This window comes from Chelonia mydas, chromosome 15 (assembly GCF_015237465.2).
Source record: "Chelonia mydas isolate rCheMyd1 chromosome 15, rCheMyd1.pri.v2, whole genome shotgun sequence".
Taxonomy (NCBI): Eukaryota; Metazoa; Chordata; order Testudines; family Cheloniidae; genus Chelonia; species Chelonia mydas.
Window position 1 is genome coordinate 28,573,350 of NC_057856.1, and position 23,734 is coordinate 28,597,083.

At 48.3% G+C, this 23,734-nt stretch overlaps 1 protein-coding gene across 7 annotated transcripts in view; it reads right to left on the reverse strand.

The window, feature by feature from the left end:
- Positions 1-6,030: 6,030 nt before the first annotated feature.
- Positions 6,031-23,734, reverse strand: part of CMKLR1 (chemerin chemokine-like receptor 1) — a 65,404-nt gene continuing 47,700 nt past the window's right edge. For 4 of the 7 annotated variants that reach the window (XM_043529615.1, XM_007058381.4, XM_027820762.3 and 1 more), the window contains 2 exons: positions 9,409-9,493; positions 6,031-8,469 (listed from right to left, as the gene is read on the reverse strand). In XM_043529615.1, coding sequence (XP_043385550.1) covers positions 7,390-8,466 — 1,077 coding nt within the window. In that variant the 5' untranslated portion in view covers positions 8,467-8,469; positions 9,409-9,493 and the 3' untranslated portion in view covers positions 6,031-7,389. Of the gene's footprint in view, positions 8,470-9,408; positions 9,494-13,529; positions 13,638-21,811; positions 21,872-23,734 lie in introns of those variants that run through there. The other 3 variants (XM_037878964.2, XM_043529616.1, XM_043529617.1) reach the window with 3 other exon arrangements.

The following is a 23,734-nucleotide window of genomic DNA, read 5'->3' on the forward strand; positions in this document are numbered from 1 at the left end:
ATCAAAGGTCCATTGAGGATCAGGGTCCATGCCCCTGACTCCTCTTGGCTATGACTACCCCCGGGACACTGGGGTGGGGTGGAATTGGGAACCACCAAAATGACAATGCATCCCTCAGCTGCAGAGGTAACAAAAGAAGAGGGGAAACTACCCTAAACCAAATGCTGTATTCCCCAAAGGAGAAGTGGGTGAATTCCATTTACCCCTGACTGCTTGTCCATGTGGAATTCTTCCCCTCCTGAGAATCAATTCAGAGGCAGACACCAGGGGGGCAAAGTGGCCTGGCCCCCCGGCCTCATCTCCCCAAATGTGGATCATGGGGGGGCTGGAGTTGGGGTGAGCCCAGCATACAGGCAGGAAGGAAGAAACCCCGGCATGGAGGTCAGGCTCAGTGTTGAGCTAACTGGACACATTCTTGGATGGAGGGAACACACAACCAGGATCGAAATCTTATCAGGGTTTGTCATCCCTACTGCAAAGCACGTGGTCCTCATTAACTGGGAAACCATGTGGATCCAAGTTACCCAATTTGCCCTGGGTATTTTGGTGGCACCCAGCTGGTGGAATTTCGGTTTCATCTCTCACTCCGGCTGAGACAACTGCAGTGACTTCACTGGCGTACTCAGTGGCTCCATTCATACTGTGTCTGATGCCTTCTGAGGGCGTTGAGAGGGGTAGGAGTTCGTTCTGCTCTCCCAGAGGAGCAGAGGATCCATGGCCCAGATCCTGCAAACTTACTCTGTTGCCGTATTACCAGGAGATATGTCTTCATTCTACTCTGTGCTATCGATCCCCACACATAGGAGGGATGGGGATGGGGCGCATGTGTGCAATTAATCCCTGACAATGAAACCACAAGCAAAGACAACTTGTTTGAATCTGAAACGTAGGTGGGTAGTTGTTAAGTGCCATGCACAATGTCATTTTAAGTTCTCACTCCCCGTGACAGGCTGCGGGGTATTTATCTCTGGCAGGAGGGACGGGATGTGCACTGGGGCCAAAGGGAGTTTGGTGCCCAATGCCATTGGGCTTTGGGCACCTATCGTCCTCAGCTGCCTGGCTGGTGTTGCTCAAATCACGCCTGGAGGGGATGTCACCCACTGACCACAGGGCTGCTGGCAAAGCGTGTTGTGTTTGCAAGCCCCAGGGCGACCGTGCGCCAGCAGGATGCCCTGCTGAGCCGCAGCATGTCACGCCGAAGTGAGCAGCCGCGGTGGTGCCACCTGTCTCTGCAGATTCCACGCCACAGAGGCTGGCCGGCATTCTGCTCCCTTGCTAGCACTGCAGCGAATGCTCCCAGCAACAGGCACTGTAGCCGGGGAAGTGGTTACAGGCTGGCACCCGGAACCTGGATTCCTCTGCGTGCTAACAAGGTGTCTGACTGCGCTCCACAGTCCTAGCTTGGGGCCCCTGCCCAGGCCCTTCTGCCACCATGCTGCTGCTGGTAGAGGGGCTTAGGGTGTTACCCAGCCTTAAGGCATGATGCAGAGTGCATTGATCCCAGCTCCCCCAGGCCAGCTCACCAGGCATGGCCCAGGCCCCTCTGCTCAGCCACCGCGGCTCTGCCCAAACGCTCTGTGAGTGCAACAAAGCCACATGTATTTTTAGCCACATACTGGGTCCGGTTCTCTCCTTGGTGCTGGCCCCTTTGTGCCCAGGGGCTGGAGCTCTCCGAGAGAGTCCAGTTGGCAGAGCCAGCTGTGCCCCCAGCCCAGCTAGGGCATGTCGGGGGCAGGGCAGAGAGTAGACCTCCTCAAATCCTCAGCCCCCACTCTGCCTTCCCATCCCCCTTTTGTGCTGGGGGGGGGGAGCTTGGCATGGGAGGGGCGCTAACCCCTGGGCTGTCATTCAGAAAGGCGTCTTTTGCCTGCAGACAGCGCCTTACGGTATTGGGAAGATCTCAGTTTGCGCCTACGTAGCTTTTAAACTGCAGTTGTTCCAGCTAATTTTATTTATGGATTAAAATTTACCCCGGAACAGAGCAGCTCGGCGACTGGCTTGAGCCGAGCCTGATCGATAGATTTCTCTTCTCTACACGGGCTGCCAATGCCAATAACACAGCCCATCGATTTTCACACGGCGTTTATGACTTCTGAAGTCATTGGTTGTCTTCCTATTTTTTCTTCCCCCTCCATTCGCCGAGTCCCTGATCTACCGCACTTAGGGCTGAACCCCTCCGAGCCGGGCTCGTGATCCACCACGGAGCAGAGACAATCTAATCCTAGGCCTCTGCACATAAGCCGCCCACTGCCGGGGTCAGGAGGTCAATTTGTTTCGGTATCGCACAACTGAAAGGCAGCATTAAGGAGTTTTGTTTTGCCTTGCTCTGAATCGAAAGGCATCGAGCTGGAATGGAGTTAACACACCACACTGGAGAGATTGTTGCTACCACTCCTGATATGTGACCTGTGAGGAGATGGGGTGCAAGGGCTGGGGAGGTACCTGGGAAGATATTTCACTACTGGAGCCTGGTGAAAGCCACGTGGATGAGAATCTTGATTGTGTCTTTGAAGAGGTCATGGGGCAATGTGCCTGGATGATTGCACTACCGTGATCTCATTCTGCCTCGTAAAGGGGGCAGGATAAAATGAACCCAGCCAGCAATGCGACCGGCTTTCCTAAAAGAGCAAAAGTGAAGCAAAATGCTTTTTTAAATCTGGCATTTCTCCCAGCCTGGAACCCTTTGCATCCCTGGGAGGACTGTTAGGAGGGTTTCTTTGTGGCCGTGCTCAGAACCCCGTGTGAGACAAACGTAGGGTAACTCCACCCAGCAAAACCACCTGTGCGGCAATGCGTCTCAGGGCCCGGGTAAACCCACTTGGGCTCACGCCGCAGGGCTAAAAAAGCAGGGGAGATGCTTGGGCTGGGGCCCAGGCGCCGAGACTCTTCCCCCTCGCTGGGTTTCAGCCCAAGCCCGAAAGGCTAACCTGCTTGTTTTTAGCCCCTGCCAGCTCACGGCAGTTGACCCAGGCTCTGAGAGTCACTGCTGCGGGTCTTGTTTGGCTGCGTAAATCTAGGCTGCTCCAGCATTCAATTCCCCAGTCCAGAGGCAAACTCCTTGAGGCGCGCCACTGATTTCACGGGGCGTCCCTTGCAGGCATTCAGAGTTACTCATCAGACCCAGCGGCGATGGATGCTGCCACAGTTTGGAGCCTCAGGCCTTGACAAAGGAATTTGCTCTGGTTGTGAGGCAAATTGATTTTTGCCCAGAAGAAATTGCAAAAAAGATTGTTCCCTGTATTTTGCTGAGAATTTTCCATTTCTGGGCTGCTGCGTCTGAGCCCAATCACCGCCCCCCGCATACCCCGAAATGTCACGGATTGTCACGGTGCTGGATCTCTTTCCTGATTCAGCAGAGCACTTAACTCCGAGCACAGGGGTAAGCCCATTGACTGCAGGGGAATGACTCTCATATTTAAAGTTCGCTATGTGCTTCAAAGCTTTGCTGTCCTGGGGCTGAAGCTACCACAGCGGTAGATGCCTTGCCAAGCCCTAGAGGGGTGGGTGAAGAATCCAATTATTCCCCGGCGCTGATTAGCGAGAGCATGGGAGCTGGAGCCAGCCCCAAAGACTCAGCAGGATCTGTTGAGAGGGGCCCATGGCAACCTTTTCTTCACTCTCAGATGAACCGGCCGTGATTTGTCAGGGTCCCGGCTGAAACCGGAAACCCCCCGACTTGGGCGTGCTAGAAACAACCTGGGTTTTGCTGACAGCATGGACCACGGCTGGGGTCTGTTCTGAAGCAAAGACCAAGAGACTCTGCACCTGTCTGTTTAGCTAACGCTAGGCAGCTCTCTCCCGATCTACCCGTTGGAGGGTATTTCCAAGGAACCTGTCAGACCGTCTGACTCGCAGCACTCTCGGGCTATGCCATTCTGAGAAGAAATGCAGGCACCAGAGGCAAACATGCCCATTAAAACTAACATCCAGGAGAGCCGTGAGACTGAGGGGCCGTTAAAAAAATCCCATGGCTCTTTGGCCAGCCGCACCATGACGTCCTGGCCGAATTCTCACTTTGGGAATTCTACCTCCCTAACGTTCCCTTATGGCAGAGAGTCCTAGCCCTGGTCTACACTAGGACTTTAGGTCGAATTTAGCAGCGTTAAATCGATGTAAACCTGCACCTGTCCACACGATGAAACCCTTTATTTCGACTTAAAGGGCTCTTAAAATCGATTTCCTTACTCCACCCCTGACAAGTGGATTAGCGCTTAAATCGGCCTTGCCGGGTCGAATTTGGGGTACTGTGGACACAATTCGACGGTATTGGCCTCCGGGAGTTATCCCAGAGTGCTCCATTGTGACTGCTCTGGACAGCACTCTCAACTCAGATGCACGATTGTTTGCCGTTGCTCTGACGCAGGGAGGGGCGACTGACGACACGGCTTACAGGGTTGGCTTACAGGGAGCTAAAATCAACAAAGGGGGTGGCTTTACATCAAGGAGTATTTCAGGCAGGACTTCACGGAGGGTTCCAATAAGAAATGGTGCACCTAAGTTATTGTTCTTATTGGAACAAGGAGGTTAGTCTGGCCTCTGATTGATACATGGCTAGATTTACCTCGCTGCACCTTCTCTGTGAGTGAGTGACTACAGTGTGACCTAGAGGAATGAGTCCCCTAGACGGGGGGCGGGTTTTGCAAATGAGTACAAAACAAATCTGGTCTATTTCTTGTTTTGATACACTCCATCTATCTTTTACATCTTTGGCTGGCAGCAGACAGTGCAGAAGGACTGCATGCCATCCACATCTCATGGCTGCTCGGCAGAAGATGGTACAATAGGACTGACTGCAGGACTAAAGAGAATGACTTGATCAAGTCACTCCAAATTTAGTCCCTGCGCCCATGTCTGCCCAGGCGCTCCTGATCGACCTCACACAGGTGACCAGGAGCACCTCGGACATGACGATGACGGCTACTAGTCGTACTGTACCATCTGCTGCCACAAGGCAATGGGTTGCTGCTGCTGTGTAGCAATGCAGTACCGCGTCTGCCAGCACCCAGGAGACATAGGGTGACGGTTACCTGAGCAGGCTCCATGCTTGCCGTGGTATGGCGTCTGCACAGGTAACTCAGGAAAAAAGGCACGAAACGATTGTCTGCCCTTGCTTTCACGGAGGGAGGGAGGGAAGGGGGGCCTGACGATATGGACCCAGAACCACCCGCGACAATGTTTTAGCCCCATCAGGCATTGGGATCTCAACCCAGAATTCCAATGGGCAGCGGAGACTGCGGGAACTGTGGGATAGCTACCCACAGTGCAACGCTCCGGAAGTCGACGCTTGCCTCGGTACTGTGGAAGCACTCCGCCGAGTTAATGCACTTAATGCACTTAGAGCATTTTCTGTGGGGACACACACACTCGAATATATAAAACCAATTTCTAAAAAACCGACTTCTATAAATTCGACCTAATTTCGTAGTGTAGACATACCCCTAGAGAAGTTAGTAGCAAACGTCCTAACTCAGGAATGCCAAATCCAACTCGATTCTGATGTGGTGGAAGAGCTAACTCACCCATTGTGAGGCTGATTTCCCCTCTTTGTAGATGTGGCGGTCAAGGGCTGGCAAAGTCGAGGCTAGAATGGAAACTCAGTGCGACCTTACCTAGTTCTCCTCCATAATTATATCTCCGCTAGAGAATAAGTATTATAGATCTTTAGAGTAATTTCTATATAACCCTTTTACATTTCTATAGTGCCCTGGTACTTTTACCCCTTATAGATTCTATAGGACTTTTCCATAAGTGCTCCTGCTCAGTTTTAATCAGACAAGTTATTCTTCACTTCTTGTCTGAAACGGTTGTGTAGTGTTTTTGCATGCGGTGCCACGTTCAACCCCAGAGGTGGCTGCATTGTAGTAGTGGAAGAAGTTATCCTGGTACATAGTACGTATAGCAGAAACATTTTCTGATCCCTTTGCAGTACAGGTGTTATGTGAGTGTAAGTTTTTATCAGTATTCTGTCTGATATTTATTTGTTCTTCTGTATCCTCTCTGACTTCAGGTGGACTTGATGAGAAAAGAATGTTCAGAACACAATTTAAAAACTTATTATACTCGTACCAACATATTATATGCCTTTAAGATGTTGGTTAAGTGGCTATATGCATACGCTGTACATAACATATTCATAATCATTTTCTTATATAATAGGCAATATATATCCCAGCTAGACTAGCACCACGTTTTGATCCCACTGTGTGTGATGGGCAAGGTGAAGATTTTGTCACGGTTATTTTTAGTAAAAGTCATGGACAGGGGCCCCTGCTGCTCGCTGCCCTCCGGGTGCCCCCACCACCTGTGGGTGGCCCCCCAGGTGCTCCCAGCACCCTCTGGAGCCTCCTGCCACCTGCAGTGGCTGAGAGTTCTGGGGCCCTCACAGCCTGGTGCTGCTCGGCGCTCCAGGGCCCCCGCTGGCTGACAGCTCCGGCCCCCTGCTACCTTGGGGCTGACGCGGAAAATGTCATGGCAGTCTGTGAAAGTGACAGAATCCATGACTTCCGTGACATAATCTTATCCTTAGTGGTGGGCATTGGAAGGATGTCCTCAAAGCTAAGAGTTACAAGTCATGGCCTCCTCCACCTTCTCCCCAACTTCAGTGGGAAGGAATCTGTTTTTCTCTTCTCTGCACTTTTATCTCTCTTTGGGATAGGTCTCTTCAATTTCCTTGGTCTCTGGAAACTTCTACATTACCCAGTCTTCTAGTCATTTAAGGTAAAATTTTTTACATTTGGGTGCTAATTTGCCCATAGACTAAGCAATTGCGTGTGCAATTGGAGATTTGTGCATGAAAATACCAGTCTGCATGTGCAGTCACCACTAATGCAGGGTTTGAACACACAATTATTAGGTGTGAGCATGTATAATCTTTGAGGATCTGATTTGGTCAAAAGACTAAATGAATTAACTAGTCCAATAGTCAAAGAGCCACATGGATGGAAATGCATTTTGGCCACAGAGCGTTCTAAACTCTAGGACATAATAATCCATATCTGCAGTTTTGATTCCAGGTGCTTTAAGGTAGTATTGTCCTTCTCTTGAGCAGTTCAGGAGACATGAGGAGAAAAGCGTAAAAGGTGCAAGCAAAAGGTACATGGAGCGCTACCGGCGCTGGCATTGCGAGTGCATATGGTCTGTCACTTTTTAACAATCTGGGTCAGAGAATCTATAGTGAAGATTCATGGCACCCGTCATCAGACATGACTAATGTGGGCAGACGCACAGATTTGATCGGGAAAACCCAGGCACTGCTTGGAACACTTCTTCAACCATATTTTGAAAGCACTAGAGAATGTTCAAAGATCTCAGTGCAATTATCTTTTGCATCCAAATAAAAGTTGATGGGAGTTTATCCTGGGTGAGCCCCTCAGGTACCAAAGGTATTGCTCAGAGAAGGGCGGTCTCTTTTTCAGTCATTGAGGACATCTTTGAGAAGCTCCGCTGAGCGAGAGTCGAGTGGGTGGTTTCTTCACTTAGTGCGTTCACTAGTCTGGAGAGGACGGTCACCTTAAACTTTTTAAAGTCCTGGCCCATGAAGACATAAAGGATGGGATTCATGCAGCTGCTGGCCACAGCCAGAGCCGTGGTGATGGGAATCCCAATCATGAATACCACATGGGAGATGTGGTCATGCTGTGTTTCCAGGAGGTTCAGGACTTGGTAGGGGGCCCAGCACAAGAAGAAGGTCACAATAATGGCGACAATGATCTTGAAGGGCTTTTTGGATTTGGCGAGCCGGTTTTTTTTCAGCTTGAAGACGATGATCATGTAGCAGACTGTGATGATGGTGATGGGAATGACAAACCCTGTCAGAAACCTGATGATGTTTACAGTCTGGTGTCTCATCACACCCTGAAGATGGTCAGACGTATTCCTGGACAAGGAGTAGTTATTAAAACAAATCACCTTGCCTTCGTGAGTTGCAGTGTCCCGGAAAACGAGAGATGGGAAACTCATGAACAAACCAACCACCCAGTCGACGACGCAAATCAAACATGCCAGAGTGGTGGTTCGATGGTTCTGAGCCCAGACTGGGAAGACCACGGACACACAACGGTCAAGGCTGATCGTCGTCAGCAGCAGCACGCTGCTGTACAAGTTCAGGTTGAGGAGGAAGGAGTTTAACTTGCACATGGCTGCCCCAAAGACCCAATGGTAGTTCATGGCAGTGTACGTGATATTCAGCGGCAGGAAGATGTTGAAAAGAAAGTCGGCAACAGCCAGGTTGAGAAACCAAATGGCATTGATGGACTTTTTCATCTTGAAAGTGATGATCGTGATGACTAGGCCATTCCCCAGAATTCCCAGGAGGCAGGTGAGGCTGTAGATTACAACAGAGAGGATTCTAGCAATGTCTCTTGCATCATGGGATGGCTCTTGCTTAACCCTAACCGTGGGCAAATCATCATCATCATAAATATCATAATCCACCAAGTAGTCATAAGAGGAACTGTAGTTCTCCATTACCTGTAAACAGATCACAACAATTTCACCAGGCGGTTCTTTTATAGACTATCTCTCTGCTTGTTTCTGTTCGAGGCCAAATCAACAGGAGTGAAGAATTCAGGATTTGTCCCACAGACTTTAGTTTGTCGCGTAAATGGATTGCTTCATGCTGCCTTAAATGCATGTGTCTACAGGGGAGCTGCAAACCTGCATGTGAGGACAGAAGCTGGCAACTCTGTGCATGTATCTAAGAGTAGAATGTGCACTATTGTGTCACAAAGTGGGGTTAAAATCATGTACGGGGCCAACATGATGCTATTGTATACACATTTGACATGCAGTTTCTATGGGAAAACCTGCCTTTGGCTGCCTGCAAGCCCTTCCAGGACCGGTCAGTCAAATAGAGCAAATCCTGGCTCAAAGACATGAAGGAAAGGCTGCAAGTCGTGGCATTTAAGTGTCTGTATTGGTCCAAACACTAGCTTCTCCCATCGACACAGCTCCTGCCTCTCAGGGAGATGAAATACCCATGCAGACAGAAGCTCTCCCGTGGGTAGCGTCTTCACTGAGAGCTGCAGCCCTTACTGTGGATTTATACTCGTAGGGCCGAGTGAAGAATTTTGCATTTGGTACCACAGGGCATGATCTAAAACTGTTTGATTGCATCAAGGTTTGGAATCAGCCCCTCGCGTTGCAAAATAGGTCTGATACGACCCACCCACCACCCAAGGGAGCGTCTGAGGCTTAATTAATTGGTGCTCTGTTAAGTGCTTTGAGATCCTCCGATAAGTGCAAAATATCATTGCTCTGCTCTTTCTCCTCCTCAGCATTGGTTCAATTGCACATTTTGGGGCCAAATTTTACTCTCAGGCAAATATGCCTCTCAACTGACTTCTGTGGCATTGCGCAGGGATGACTAAGGCTAGAATGTCGCCCTGTACGCAGTTTATTAAATCTCACCTATTTACTCCCGTATTTTTTTCAGCTCCACTCTCAGTGTCCCTGTAGCAGGGGCCTCATCCACTCACCGAATAGCTGGAAACACCTGCAATACGGGAAAGAGACCCACCGGGTTTATTAGCCAGACCAACACGGACAGTTCTTCCCTTTGAAAGCACTCCCTATTCAGAGGCACGTGCAGGCGCACAGATAGAATATCAAAACAGGGATCGAACTAGGGCCATGCACCCTTCAGAAAGATGCGTTGGAAGGGAGGAAATCCATGTTTGTGTTGGGTTCAGACAAAACTCACAGGGATGATTACGAAATGCCAAGCCCAGAAGTGGCTGCTGTGATCATCTTGTCTGACCCCTGCCTCACGCAGGCCGGAGAACTTCCCCAAAATAATTGCTAATGCAGACCTTTTAGACAAACAGCCACCTGTGATTTTAAAAGGGTTGTTTGGGGAAGTTAAACTTATCTGATTTTTGCATGTAGTAATTTCCTCTGGCAACTCTTGCTACAGGGGCCACAGCAGTGTTTTTTAGTTAATTAATTAGTGTATCTGACCTAAAGTTCCATTTGCTACCATCCCTTCCAGCTCTTGTTGCTTCCAGCCTCTCTATCAAGGATTTTCCAAACTTGATAAATGAGTGTAAGTTTAATCTTGTTTCTGAGCCCCTGGAACAACCACAGCTACAATTTCCCCCACCATGCCCGGCTGGTAAACCTGTGGATCTTTTTCTGCTGGCTGGATTCTTCGTCGTCACATGGACGCTGCTCACATCTCAGTCGTCTTACTCAGATAGAAACTTCCTACATGCCATTACTGTAAATAGAAGACCTTACTCATCAGTCCTGTCTGCTGCTGCCTAACCACCAGCACCACTTGGCTTCTCTGCTGCACACTGGCAAGGAATGAGACATTGATAGTGTAATTAAGGGGATATGCACATAGCCTATTGTATATTGTATCACTCACATGGCAGCTTGTGAGGGTGAATTTCTCTGGTAATCCAAGATTTATTAAAAAATAACATCAGTGGGCAGAGATATCCTCAGCCAGCTCTTTTAGGATTCTTGTGTGCAAGTTATCCAGGCCGGCTAATTTAAAAATATATATCTCTAGATGATATTGTTTAACATCCTCCTTAGTTACTAATGGACTGGAAAGTACGTTAGCCTCCTTGTGTGATAGGATTACATCATCCATTTACTGAGTTAAAAATTCCTATCGCCTGTCACCAGAAGTTTACCTGTGTAAGGACTGAGTGATGAACCAAAGCACTCCGTCTAAAGACCTCTGAACTGTGCCAGTTTCCACATCTGAATCTACATTCAAATGCAAATTTTGGGGCTTGGACCCATCTCTTTGTCAATTAGTGATAAGTCTGGAGGTTCAGATAAGTCTTTTTGTACATCTCAACATTTCCCAAACTGCCTAAATTTCTTGGGTCTGACAAACTGAGCTAGATACCTCAGGATAATACTAGACAACTGTTCATTTACAGAATTCAATAAGAATTGTTCCTGTTTGAATCAATATTTGCCATTTGCCTGAGTTTTGTATTAGCTGTTGATTTTTATCTTCTTCTCCTAGGTAAAGAGTAGCTGGCTTTGGATTGACATAGAACAAACAGTAATAAAAGCACAAAATACAGTGACATATCATCTGCCCCTTTTGTGCAAGAACTGAACCAGCCCTTCACCTCAAGCTTGAACTAAATGAGGGTGTTCGCCAATGTTCGCGCTAAGGGTCGTTACATGCTGCCCTTGGCTCTGCAGCCGCTATCTCATGAGGAAGATGCATCTCATGCGTATGCTGGTCGCAAAGGGCCGGAGGGGAAAGCCTGGTTGGCTTTTGTTTTATTTTAATTATTTTTAATTGTCATTCAGCTCTGCATGCCCTGTGCCCTGCAAGGACCCCGAGTTCCAAAACCCAACTGGAAAGGCTGCCCTGCTCTTAGTCTAGCCCAGCTAGAAGCAGGAAGAAGCAAAAAAATGAGGCGAGAGAACAAGATTTTTAAGCCTCGCTTTGCAGATTCCCCAAGTTTGATCGCTCAGAAAACATCCCGGCAACGCTGTGCAGTTCAGCTCTGCTCAGGGCTAGATTCTGAGACACCCCATCACTCCCAATACAAGTCAGGGAGTGTTTAGGATCCAGGGCGATGAATTTGGCCCATCCCTGAGAATCTCAATTTATGGGAGATTTGCTGATGGAACCAAGGAACGTTTGGCCATTTGTCCATCAGCTACTCATGGTCCCCGGTCAGGAAAGCACTTAGGACTTACCTACAGGATGTGGAGATGCACCCTCCAGGGGTGGGATTTGTAAAGCGTACTCAGGTGTTGCACATTAATTGAGCCATGTCCACCCTCCTAAAGGCTCCCGAGTGCACTTCAAGGTGGTGTGCGCTGGACCTTGAGTGCACACCAGCATAATGTGCAGCACCTGGACCACATAACGTGCAACACCTGCGTGCGCTTTACAAATCCCACCCTGTAGGGTGCATTGCCGCGCGAAGTAGACAAGCCCTTAAGCACCTGCTTAACTTTAAGCACAGCGCTCAAGTCCCATTGACCTCAAGAGTTAGGCACATCTTGAAGTGCTTTCCTGAACCAGAGTCCAGGTGACGACACTGGATTGGGTCTTACGCTGCTGCATGACACCTCAGCCACTGCCTTGTATCAGTCTCACTCCAGGACAAAGTGACGCTCTGCAGGGAGACAACCAAGTGACTGTAATAAATGAGATTTTAGGACACGGCTTGTATACTGGCCTGAACTGAAAGGAGGCCTGCCCCTGGTGAACCCTTTATTGTCATGAGGAGGAATTAAAGCTGATGATCCAGCGGAAGTAACAACATCAGCAGAAGTGGTTGTTATACAGCTGACTGTTAATGTTCCTGTTTAATGAGCCGTTCTAACAGTTCCCTTTATAGGCCAGTGATTTTCACATTGTTACCTTTCGAAAGGCAAAGCCAGAGATGGTCTCGATGGCAGAAACCGGCTTCATTTGCCCTGCAGGGTTTTATGGGAGAAGGCTTCAGTAAAAGAGCAGGGAGCTGCCTTCCCTGGTTCATCCTTCCTCATACAAACAGGCCCCCAAATGATCCGACCCGCCTTTGCGCACCCCATGACACCCAGCCCCGGCACTGCCTTATCGCTAAGGGAAACGGTAGCATCTCTGACTCTTACAGAACAGGTCTGGAGTACTTTTTTTTTAGCAGGGTGTAGAACGCAATATAAGGGTGGAAGATCTGGCTAGGTTTGAGGGATCCTGAGTTTCGAATCTGGGTCTGCAGGCACCCAGACCGCAGCCACCACCCAGCAGGGAGTGTGGGCTGATGGACCCTACCTCAACACAGGCACCATCTACGAAGCTCCTGATTGGAGGAGACCTCTGGCCTCTCTGATTGGCTCAGACTCTCTATTTAAGCCAGAAGGAGGCACAGGAAGTTGTCTGGGCAATGAGATGAATCCCTGACCGGCTGTTATATTAGACCCTGCCTTCCAGTCCTCTTCCTGGTTCCTGCCCTGTTCCAGATCCCTGCTTTTACACCTCACCCCTGGCTACTGTCTCTGGCTCTGACCCTGGGCTTTTACACCCCCACCCCACCCCACCCCTGGCTACTGTCTCTGGCTCTGACCCTGGGCTTTTACACCCCACCCCGACTCTGCCTCCGGCTCTGACCTCCAGCTCCAGTTCCTGGTTCCCAGCTTCTGCTCTGACCACTAGGTCCAACTGCCTAAGTCCCAGACCACAACACTAGGGGAAAAGTTTGATGCCTATGGACTCTGCTCCATTTCTAGAGCTAACCCAAACCCAAACAGAAGGATGGTTCTGAAGTGGTCAGTTGAACTCTCCGCACCAACTCCTCCTACCCGTCTCTCTCTCATACACTTGTTTTTCATTTGTACTACTGTGATCCATCCAATCGCTTAAAATACCACTGCTACTCTTGATGTAATTCTGGCCTGACCAGTAGCAGAAAGTCCCTGTTCATGTGAGATTTCCAGCCTAATTTCACAGGCCTCAGAAAGGTGGATGGTTCTGATAAACATCAGAATGTCTAGGGCCTTTTCTTTGCTGAATCTGAACCCTGAACCTTTCTGAGGTTGGCCCATCAGATCAAACTCACCCAATGCTCTCTGTGATGATGGGGAATTCATCTTGTGTGATACACACACCTGATGATCCGGAGGTTCCTACAACAGCTCCTTGGCAGTCGCACATTGGCTGGAGAAATCTTTAAATATAAATGACAGATTGCTGGTTGGGGTGAGCTTACTTCTGATTAGTGCTCATACACCGCACTGAATAGTGAGGTGTAAGTCCCCAGCTAGGAGAATGCATGTGGAGAAGTTTTATGATGTTACCAGAACTTTGTTCCCGTGGAGCTCACACGCGTCTTTTTTTATTTAAAAATTCTGTTTTATTGTTGCTCCGAACAACTAGTTCCCAAGGTGACATTTAGCTTGACATTTCAAAGCTATATTTAATGGGTTATTTATTGGGATTCTCTGTTTATTTGGTTCTTTTTTACTTTCTTTTTATTGGACATTAACATTTGGACAATAAAAGGAGAATGTACAAAGCAAATGACTAAAAAAAAACCCAAACTCTCGCTAGTCAGACAATCAAAGCTTCCCTGGGAATAGGAGAGATTCCATTTACTCTGAGTAACACTCAGTGAGCCAGCACCAGGTACGTGGGGCCTAAGCCATGCATAGGCCTTGTGGCTAGTCTTCTGCACTGGGGTGACTTTCACCTGGGGTGAATTGGTACAATGTACATTGAATGAGAGAAATCTCAGGCTAGAAAGGACCTGGAGAGGTCATCAAGTCCAGGCCCCTGCACTGAGGAAAGACCAAGTAAACCCGATGGGTGTTTTTCACCCTGTTCTTAAAAGCCTCCAGTGACGGAGATTCCACAACCTCTTAGAAGCTATTCCAGAGTTTAACTACCCTGACAATTAGAAAGTCTCCCTTGCTGCAGATTAAGCCCATCACTTCTTGTCCTACTTCCAGTGGATGTGGAGAACAATTAATCCCCATCCCCTTATAACAGCCCTCAGCACAGGTGATGACCATAGTCAGACTGGTCTCATGAAGATAGCAATGGGAGATAATCCCTTCCATGCTACTGCAGGTGGAGGTGAGCATGAATATATCCCAGGAAAGGCATCTCACTGGCTTCTGAAAAATCTGTAAGATGAGCCCTATGGAATCAGTCTTTCAGCCCCAGGACCCAGCCTGGTGGAAACTAACTGATGCTCTCAGAGGAAGAGGAAACCTATATCCTCCTGGTCAGTTCTGCAATGTTTCATATGTGGAGAGAAAGATACTGCTATGCTGAAAGATGCTAATGGCTGCTACCAGTGGATTCTGGGATTCAAAAGAAGTCACAGACCTCATTAAGGCCAATGGGTGTCCAAGGATCTTCCTTCAGGCTCAGTAGAAGGAGCAATCAAACCCCATTATGTTGTAAAGACAACTGCAAACAATAAATGCTACCACCCAAGGACTAGGCTGCCTGGCAGGTCAGAGCTAAGCCATGTGGACTGAGGGATTTCCCTGATGCAAACTCAGGGGATAGGATATTTGATTGCTGCCTGTGGGTGCTGGAAACAGAAGACGGAGTAGTGAGCATGACCCAGAGAGGAAGCAAAGAGATAGAGCTTCTTGGGCACAGAGTTCACTGGAGTGTCAGACTGGGAGATTTCTGAGCAAAGAAACTGCCTGCTCTTGTTTGTTTCTACTATGTTCGGAGAAACAGGACTTCATGTGTGTTCTTTGAAAACAAACAATGCACAAAGAAAATACCTGCCTTGCATCACTGATTCCTCATCCAAATGGAAACAACCCTGCAAGGCCCCACATATTGACTAACCACTCAGGCCAAAGGGGCAACCACTCCCTGGCTCATGCAGTTACCAGCTGATGGCATAAAGCATGAGCTGATTATCCTCTTAGAGTGGATAGTGGTTACAGCTGGTCAGGAAATTGGAGTTTTTCCTGTGAAAAATTTCAAAGAATATGGAAATATTTTCATTTTTGTCAAAAATTTTCTGCAAAAATGTTTCAGCACTTTGTTGTATAACTGCAAGCCAAAAATGTTGTTGTTTTTTTGACAACTGAAAATTTGCAGTTGTCAGAAATGGACATTTCCCAAAGAAAGGTGCATTTAGACCCAAAAATGTCATTTTCGATCAAAAAAATCATTGCTGGACAATTGTTGACCATCTCTAGTGACTATGTAATGCAAGCATTCTTGGAATAAGTGATTATCTAAGGAGTAACAGCATGTGAGTATAAACCAGCAGCCACCATTATCTGGCTCTTTGCTGTTCTGGTCTAAAGCAGAAGCAGTGTATGATCCAGAATCAGCCTGGGTCTGTCTGTGTATTCAGACCAGGGAGATTAGCACACTCAGACTGGGACAGCTGGTGTGCTCATGTAGGGGTATCTGGGAACCCCAGGTCAGGATGCTCCCACAATGCTCAGCCCAGGATGACTGGTTGACGCCATCTGGGATGGGCAGTGCCTTGGACTGGGGTAGCTGGCACAATCGGGTGGGAATGACTGACATAGTCAAGCCTGTTCGACGGGTGCACCCCATTCGGCTCAGCTGGTGCACTGGTTTGGGCATGGCTGTGTGCACATGTGACATGACTGGCACAGGGAGATGGAGAAAAAGGAAGGCTTTGTACTGGGATCATTGTGCTGATTGGTAATTTGCTTGCAACAAGGAGTGTGGCATTCTAAATTAATCTTATAGGGTGAAGTTCGCCCCTGTACAGACGGCCACCTTGGGTCTGTGTACACTGTGTATTCCAACCGCAAATGTTATTGCAATAAAATAGCCACATACCTAGTTTGTATACTCCATTTTAAACCATATGCCTAGTGACAAATCCTTCGACAGCTCACCCCGAGAAAGAGTTAGATATAAACTGGTGCAGATTGTAGAAACTTGAGCTGAGCGGAGGCAGAATCCAAGAAATTAGCCGGAAAATATTTTTTTCGTATTATCTAAATAGCTGCGTTTACAGTGGCAATCACGGAAGCATTCCCCATCATTTGGCACTGCACAGTATGTCTCTGTCCTCGGCATCAGAGGATGATAGCTTGCAGCAGGGAGCGGTTCAAAGCCATTTAATAATTACTATAGGCTGGAGAACAGTGAGCCTTCGACAGCTGAAAAGCCACTTCGCTATCAGATAGCCCCAGAGAGACACATACAAAGAAGTGAACAGATTTAGGCCGATGCATTCAATGAGCTTCTGCTAAAGTAACAGGTGATGCTAAAAATTCTAAGTGAAGGTTGGAATATATAAGTAGGTGTTTTCAAATGTCTTAGCCGGCTGCCTGCACAGAGATCTAACTTGTGTCTGTGTCTCTGTCTACACACACACACACACAGGGGCAGAAACTCTGTGCATAGCTTCATTCATTTGTTTCACTTGTGTGTGTGTCCATTTGTCTGTCTAAATCAGACCATGGATTTGTCCATTGTGTTCCCAAGGGTTACTAGTGCATGCAGACCATCACCAGACACTCTGTTCAAGCCAGGCACCCACTGAGTGGGCAATGACAAGCCATTCCAGGCTACAGAACGGCAGGGTGCAGACACCTGGTGTACAGGTGACAAATAAAACGCACACACGTGTCACCTCCTCACAAACCTTCATGCACCAGGGCTGGTCACTGTAGGTTTGTGCTGATTTGGGATGGACTCCTGGTTCAAGCCAGACCCTTTGCGCAGCCCTGTCCATGAGACATTCACCACTAAGAGGTCACAGACGAGTTGATGGGATCTCCACACACACACCTCTATTGGGTTGTGTGATGGTATTTTTTTTAAATCAGCCTTTTGGGGTTTGCGCTGCCCTGGCTGACCCGTGGGCCTTTGTGGCGGTGGTGCTGGCCGTGGTTAGGTGGTCCAAGGGGGTGTGCTGCAGCAGGAAGTGGGGTTATTACATTTAATTTCAGGATCCCACCTTTAAAGTACTATGCAAGGTATATCCTGGTACACACACCCTGCTAGTCACACAGGTCTTGGGTGTTCCAGTTTGTTCTATGTAAATGCAGCTGGAAGGACCGTCACGCAGGCAGCATAGAAAGGCCAGTCCTGGGAGTCTGACTGTGGGATCTGAGGGTACGATGGTGCGTTACAAATGACTATGGTATGTGGAAGGCAGCAGAGAGCTCACCAGGGAGACTTCTACTGCAGCACACCTTGTCTGATCCCTGGGTGAATGTGCATCGACAGGAACAGGCAGAGAGAGATGCCCTGGTTATAAGCAGGGGAGAGGGTCAGAGTGCAGTTACTCTCTGCATAGCTAGAGCAACTACCTTGCAGTCAATGGAGCACCTCCCTATTTACACTGGCAAAGGTAAGGGCAGGATCTGCCCATGGGGAAGGAGAGAAACCACTATGCCCTGCACACTCGCCCTTCAGGGCAATCAGCGTCTCCTGACATGCATCTTAGGGAAAGCTTGCGGAAAGGCAAGAGCAACTCCGGGCTGAGCTGTGTGGGCAAATTCTTCTCCGACAGCAAAATGCTGCTTTGGGGCACTCCCCAGAGCCTTTACGACGATGCTGTCTCCATAGTCTGAGCTTTCGAAACGGAGAAAGTCTGTTTTTCCTGCCAACAGGTGACCCCCATTTTTGCCCAGCCGAAATCTGATTTCCCGGCCAAGCACCAGCCCACGGGTGTGAGAGAAACTTGTGCTGCCTGGCGGTGCATGTCCTGCAGAGAGAGGCCCTCCACCTCCAGAGCTGCCAGTCCAGCAGGTCCCCTCAGCCCCGCAATTCTGGTGCTTTATTGAACGATGGATCTCAAGCAAGGCACATGGCTAGTTAAAGGCCTGATCCACAGACGCTGAGGACAATGACAGTCTGGATCTGTCCCTAACCCCAGGCTAAATCCTGATAGCTGTGCCAAGACTGAGTTCCTTACCTAGACAAACTCCTGTGGATTTCAGCAGGAGCCCTTGACTGAATACTGGGGAAACACCGAGTAAAGCACTCTGGGGTCAGCCCCGCGGTATTTTGCGACCTGAGCTTCACTCGTGAGCCTGTTAGACATTTCTTCTACTTCAGTTTTTTTCCTTTTCTCATAACCAGCAGTGTCACAGAGCTAATCTCACGGCTCCTCTCCGTAATCCTCTCCATCCAACCCAGCCACAGACCCAGCCTTCCACCCACAGACTGGAAAATCTGCCCACAGAGTACTGACGTTCGAGCCAGATTTTGCATGTTCACAAGTTTTGCTGGCAGACATGAAATTGGCTGAGGGACCAGTCCAGTTCTGTGAGTAATGGAAATCGCAGACAGATGTTTGGGGAACATTTGGTTAGTGGAGTCCTGCCAACCTCCTGTGCTTCTGCCAGCATTAATAAAAGACAGCCGGAGACATGGCTGGAGCAGACATGGGCCTGAAAATAGTTTTGTCGTCGGCCTTGGGCCTGGAAGTTGCTCCTTCTCTCACACCCATTGGCTCAGACTTTTCTGTCATTGATGCTTCAATTATATCATTTATACGTTAAAACAACAGACCCGGAGTTTCCAGCAATAATCTCATCCTCTGTAATGATTCCTTTTATTCGTATCCCTGGCAATGCAGTTGATTAACAACAGGAGTTATGTTTATATTAGCAACAGGCAAACCTCTGACAGGGATAATTGTTCAGGGATATAGAAGCACCGAAAGATCAGATGCTCCCTTATTAAGGGAAATACTGCAGTAAAAGAACAATATGTTGCACTGACACTATTACTGTGTTAAGAACCCTTGCTGCGGAATATTGGAATGGAAGTTCGCAAGGGTTAAATGACCATCAGCCAAATGACTCAAACTTCTTGAGGCTGTAGAATCGATGGCCTTGATTTGGGAAAATATCCCTATTCAGGAAAGCACTTACATACATGCTCAATTTGAATGGGATGCAAACACATGCTCAAAGTTAAGCCTAATGGTATTGGGAGGGGCTTACCCAGGAGCGCCCCCTTAAACCCTTAAGGCATTGCAGAGGTTCTTCTACTCTAGCGCCCCCCTATTGGCTGCCATTCTGGTTCTGCATCACTCTGCAACTTCTGGGGCCTTGTCCTCCAGCCAGGTCCCCTGCCAGGGTAAGTCTAACTAAAAGGCCAAACAAACAAATGATTCTTCTGCCCCTCTTGGGCTACTCCTCAGCCCATCTTCTGGGCTCAGCTCCATGCCCCACATGTCAGTGCTCTAGCTGGAAAAAGCCTCAAGAGTTGAGCCTTGCATCTTGCAAAGTCAGGGCCCTTTTACGCTGAACTCCCATAAGGGAAGAAGCCATGAATCAAAGACTGACCACTTGGGTAACCTAACCTCAGCCTATGCAATTGGCAGGTCACCTGCATCCTTCCCGCCAATGCCTTCTCGCTATCCCTTGCAGGGAGAGGGTCGCCTCCACCACTTCCCTGGAGACTGTCTTTCCACTCTGCAACTGCCTTTCCTTCCAGTTGATCTCTCTCCTAATAGCTAAGCCTGGAAAGGGGAATTGAGCAAAGCCTGCCTGCAAACAGGAAGCTGGGCAGAGAGATAAGATGGGTAGGGGCGGGGGGAGGGAATATATTAAATAGAGAGCCCACAAGTGCAGGGGAAGATGTGAAATAAGAGGGGACAACTTCAAAGTTAGAGGGTGATGAGATCTGCAGTTTGACCCATGACAGAGGGAAAGGCTTGGCATCAGTGCAGACCCAGGTAGGAATTTATTCTCCCCCAAAGCTGTAGGGTGTTTAAACCTGGGGCGGGGGTGTTATTTTGGGACCATCTCCGAGGACAAATAACCTGGGATAGGGGCATCCCGATTTGTTACAACCCTCAGAAAGGTTTGTCCGGGGGACAGGTTCCTTTCTACAGGAGCTGGTCCCTCAGCCCCGAGCTCAGTGATGGAACTCACACCCAGGTCTAGGAAACCCGGCCTAAGAGCAGTGGGTCACATTATATTCTGTGACATCTTCTCCCACCATCCCTTCACTCCACCAGGAACCAGCCACCAAGCAGTTCTCAGAGAAAGCCTGTTTATCTTTCCCGATACACTCAACCCGCCACTCCGTTTGTTTTCTAAAATCATTCCTTTCCAGAGCAGAGATAAGGCTGCACAGTGCCTGCATATGGCTGATTTATGTGCTCAGCATCATGGCTCTATGGAAGGAATGTTTGTAATCCTAGCAGTGAAGCAAGGATATAAAACCCGGCTCTCCGAGCAGAATCTGTGCGGCATGGATGGAGATGCCTCTATTAGTGTAGGGCCAGAACGCCACACACATTCGGTGTCCTAAAATTACCGCCGTACTGTGACCAGGGTCCTAATGGGGAGCCAGCTGTGGTTACTCCATTAGGGTGAACTGCAAAGAATGGGGCAGACAATCCCCCAAAACCGGTGGACATTCCAATACTTAGATTTACCAAGCCAGGCTAAAATAGCTTCTTTATTACCTCACTGGTTACTCAGAAGTCCAAACAACACAGTTCCCTTAAAGTGATCCAGCCTCAGGCCTCCATCCAGGTACCTAAGTCAAATATGATGGTTTCTGAAAATCTTATTTCATCCTATAAAAGAAGAGGTCCTACCAATCCCAAAGGATCGGACACATCACCTCCCAGGTTAATGAATATTCCAGATCTTACTCAAATACAGCCAATTCTTATTAACTAAACTAAACTTTATTAGAAAGCAAAAGAGAGAGTATTGTTAAAAGATCAATATACATACAGATATGAGTTCAATTCACGTGGGAGCAGATTCAGAGCAGAGATGGTAAGCTTTGCAGTTGCTAAGAGTTCTTTCAGAAATAGTTCATAGGTTATAGTCCAATGTCCAAATCTCATATTCAGGGCATCCCAGCATAACTGGGACCTCAGTCTTGTGACTCAAACTTCCCCTGATGAAGCCTAAGCTGATCTGAGATGACAGAATCAGGACCCAAGGATCTTTTATACAATTTCATGTCTTTTGACAAGTTGGAGTTCAAAAGGTAATTAGGATGACTTTGAAGGAGGTCCATCACTGGTACTTAGCTATAGAATTAACATAAGGCAATTTGCTTGTTCCTCCACCATTCACAGATGATTTGCTATACATGTAAAAGAGAGATGAATACTGAGATATCCTGTGTTTACAATTCATTTAAATGACAGGATGTTCTTTTGACCTCTGAATTATAGGGATATAGCATAGACAAGGACTGTTGATTACATTGTGGACCCTACTCATACATATGTAAATCCACAAAACCACAAACATTATCTCCCCACATGTCTTTTGCGGGTTATTTATTTTGCAGGAAGTTTAACCCTTTCTAGCCATGCGTCACACATCTGAGAAGCAGAGCCGTGGCGCCGAGATGAGAGACTCTAAAGGAATGAGCCCCACAACAACTTACATTTTGGTCAGAAATAGTTTGTATGTGTCCCTTGCTTTTGGGTCTTTGTCCCACATTGCCGACTGCGTCTAGGCCTCGGCCTGTGGAAAGGGATAGACAGGAGCTAAATGGGTGTGGGTCAAACAAGCACCGACCCGAATCTTTGCCCAGAACTTGACATGAACCTTCTCTGAGACACCAAAAAGTTTGGAAAATTCTTTCTCCCATTGTTTTCCACCTTCGCGACTGTCCCTGTCCTTCCCAGCTTCGGTGTCGAACGACCACAGGAGAATCGAATTGTGAAGTCTCCAGCTAACTGCACCCCTGTGTTGTGTTGGAAGTGAAGTGTGTGAGCAGCTTTCTGACGGCTGGGCCAACAGTGAAATAGAGATGGGTCCTTCAGCACTCTGGACATGAATGGCATATTGATAGCTAAATAGACACGGAGCAGCATGGGGCCCAAGATAGATCGAATAGACAGGCCAGAGACGGGAAGGATGTCCTTGTGCTTAGAGCTCTGGGCTGGGACTTAGGAGAGGTGAACTCAATTCCTGGCTCTCCCATCGACTGTTCTAATGAGTTATGTTACATAACTTGGAAAAGAGGAGACTAAGGGGGGATATGATAGAGGTCTATAAAATCATGAGTGGTGTGGAGAAAGTGAATAAGGAAAAGTTATTTACTTGTTCCCATAATATAAGAACTAGGGGCCATCAAATTAAATTAATGGGCAGCAGGTTTAAAACAAATAAAAGGAAGTTCTTCACACAGCGCACAGTCAACCTGTGGAACTCCTTGCCTGAGGAGGTTGTGAAGGCTAGGACTATAACAGGATTTAAAAGAGAACTGGATAAATTCCTGGAGGTTAAGTCCATTAATGGCTATTAGCCAGGATGGGTAAGGAATGGTGTCCCTAGCTTCTGTTTGTCAGAGGGTGGAGAGGGATGGCAGGAGAGAGATCACTTGATCATTACCTGTTAGATTCACTCCCTCTGGGGCACCTGGCATTGGCCACCGTCAATAGACAGGATACTGAGCTGGATGGACCTTTGGTCTGACCCAGTATGGCCATTCTTATGTTCTCTGTGCCTCAGATCCCTGCCTAGAACCCGGGGATGGTAAGTCTTCCCCAATGCACAGGGGTGCTGTGCAGAGCTAAGCTACTGCAGTGACCGGGCCAATATAAGTGCCCTCTTTAGGGAGATATGGGTCCAAAGCTCACAGTGCTTAGTCCTGGTGTTCAAGCAGCCAGTGGCTTGAGTTCCAACGTTCATATTGAGGTCCAGGTCCAAAGTTTGGGTGGGGGGTCTGAGGCAGACCCATTTCTAGCTTGACAGCTGTAAATAGGGGCAGTGAGAGAGGAAAATAAGGATGTTCCCTTGAAATCCTGCCCATTGTGGTAGGGGAGCTCAGCGGGGCCAAGTAGGAAAATGGCCAATGTTTCACGAACAAAGTCCACCGGTCCTTCCTAAACAGCCGGGCTGTCACATGGGCCCTGCCTGCACCCGCCCCCTGCCTTCCAAACTGCTCCGTCCTGATGCTCCAGCATCAGCGACCAGCAGGCAGGCAATGGCTATTTCCCTTCCAAGAAGTACCTGAACCAGGAATTAATTAAACCCTGCAACTCCCGATTTCCTCTGCCAGGCTCAGAGCTCAACACTGACTGGTGAGTATTCCACTCCGGTGCCCTGTGCAATGCCACGGTCCTCCGAGGCCACTGTGCAGCCCCCTGAAGAACACGTAGGAGATTAAAAGCAAAGGAATGAGAGATGGGGAGCGTTTCCTACCTGCTTCGGTCACATTTGCCGGTCTGAGGGATGCAAAGAACTTAGGGCAGGCCGCTGCTTTATTGGGGGCACTCAGACGCATTGACATCAGTGTTGTATGTTTCAGTCCCTTATCCAGTCGCACATTGCAGTAATTATCAATACTGAGTATGAAAAC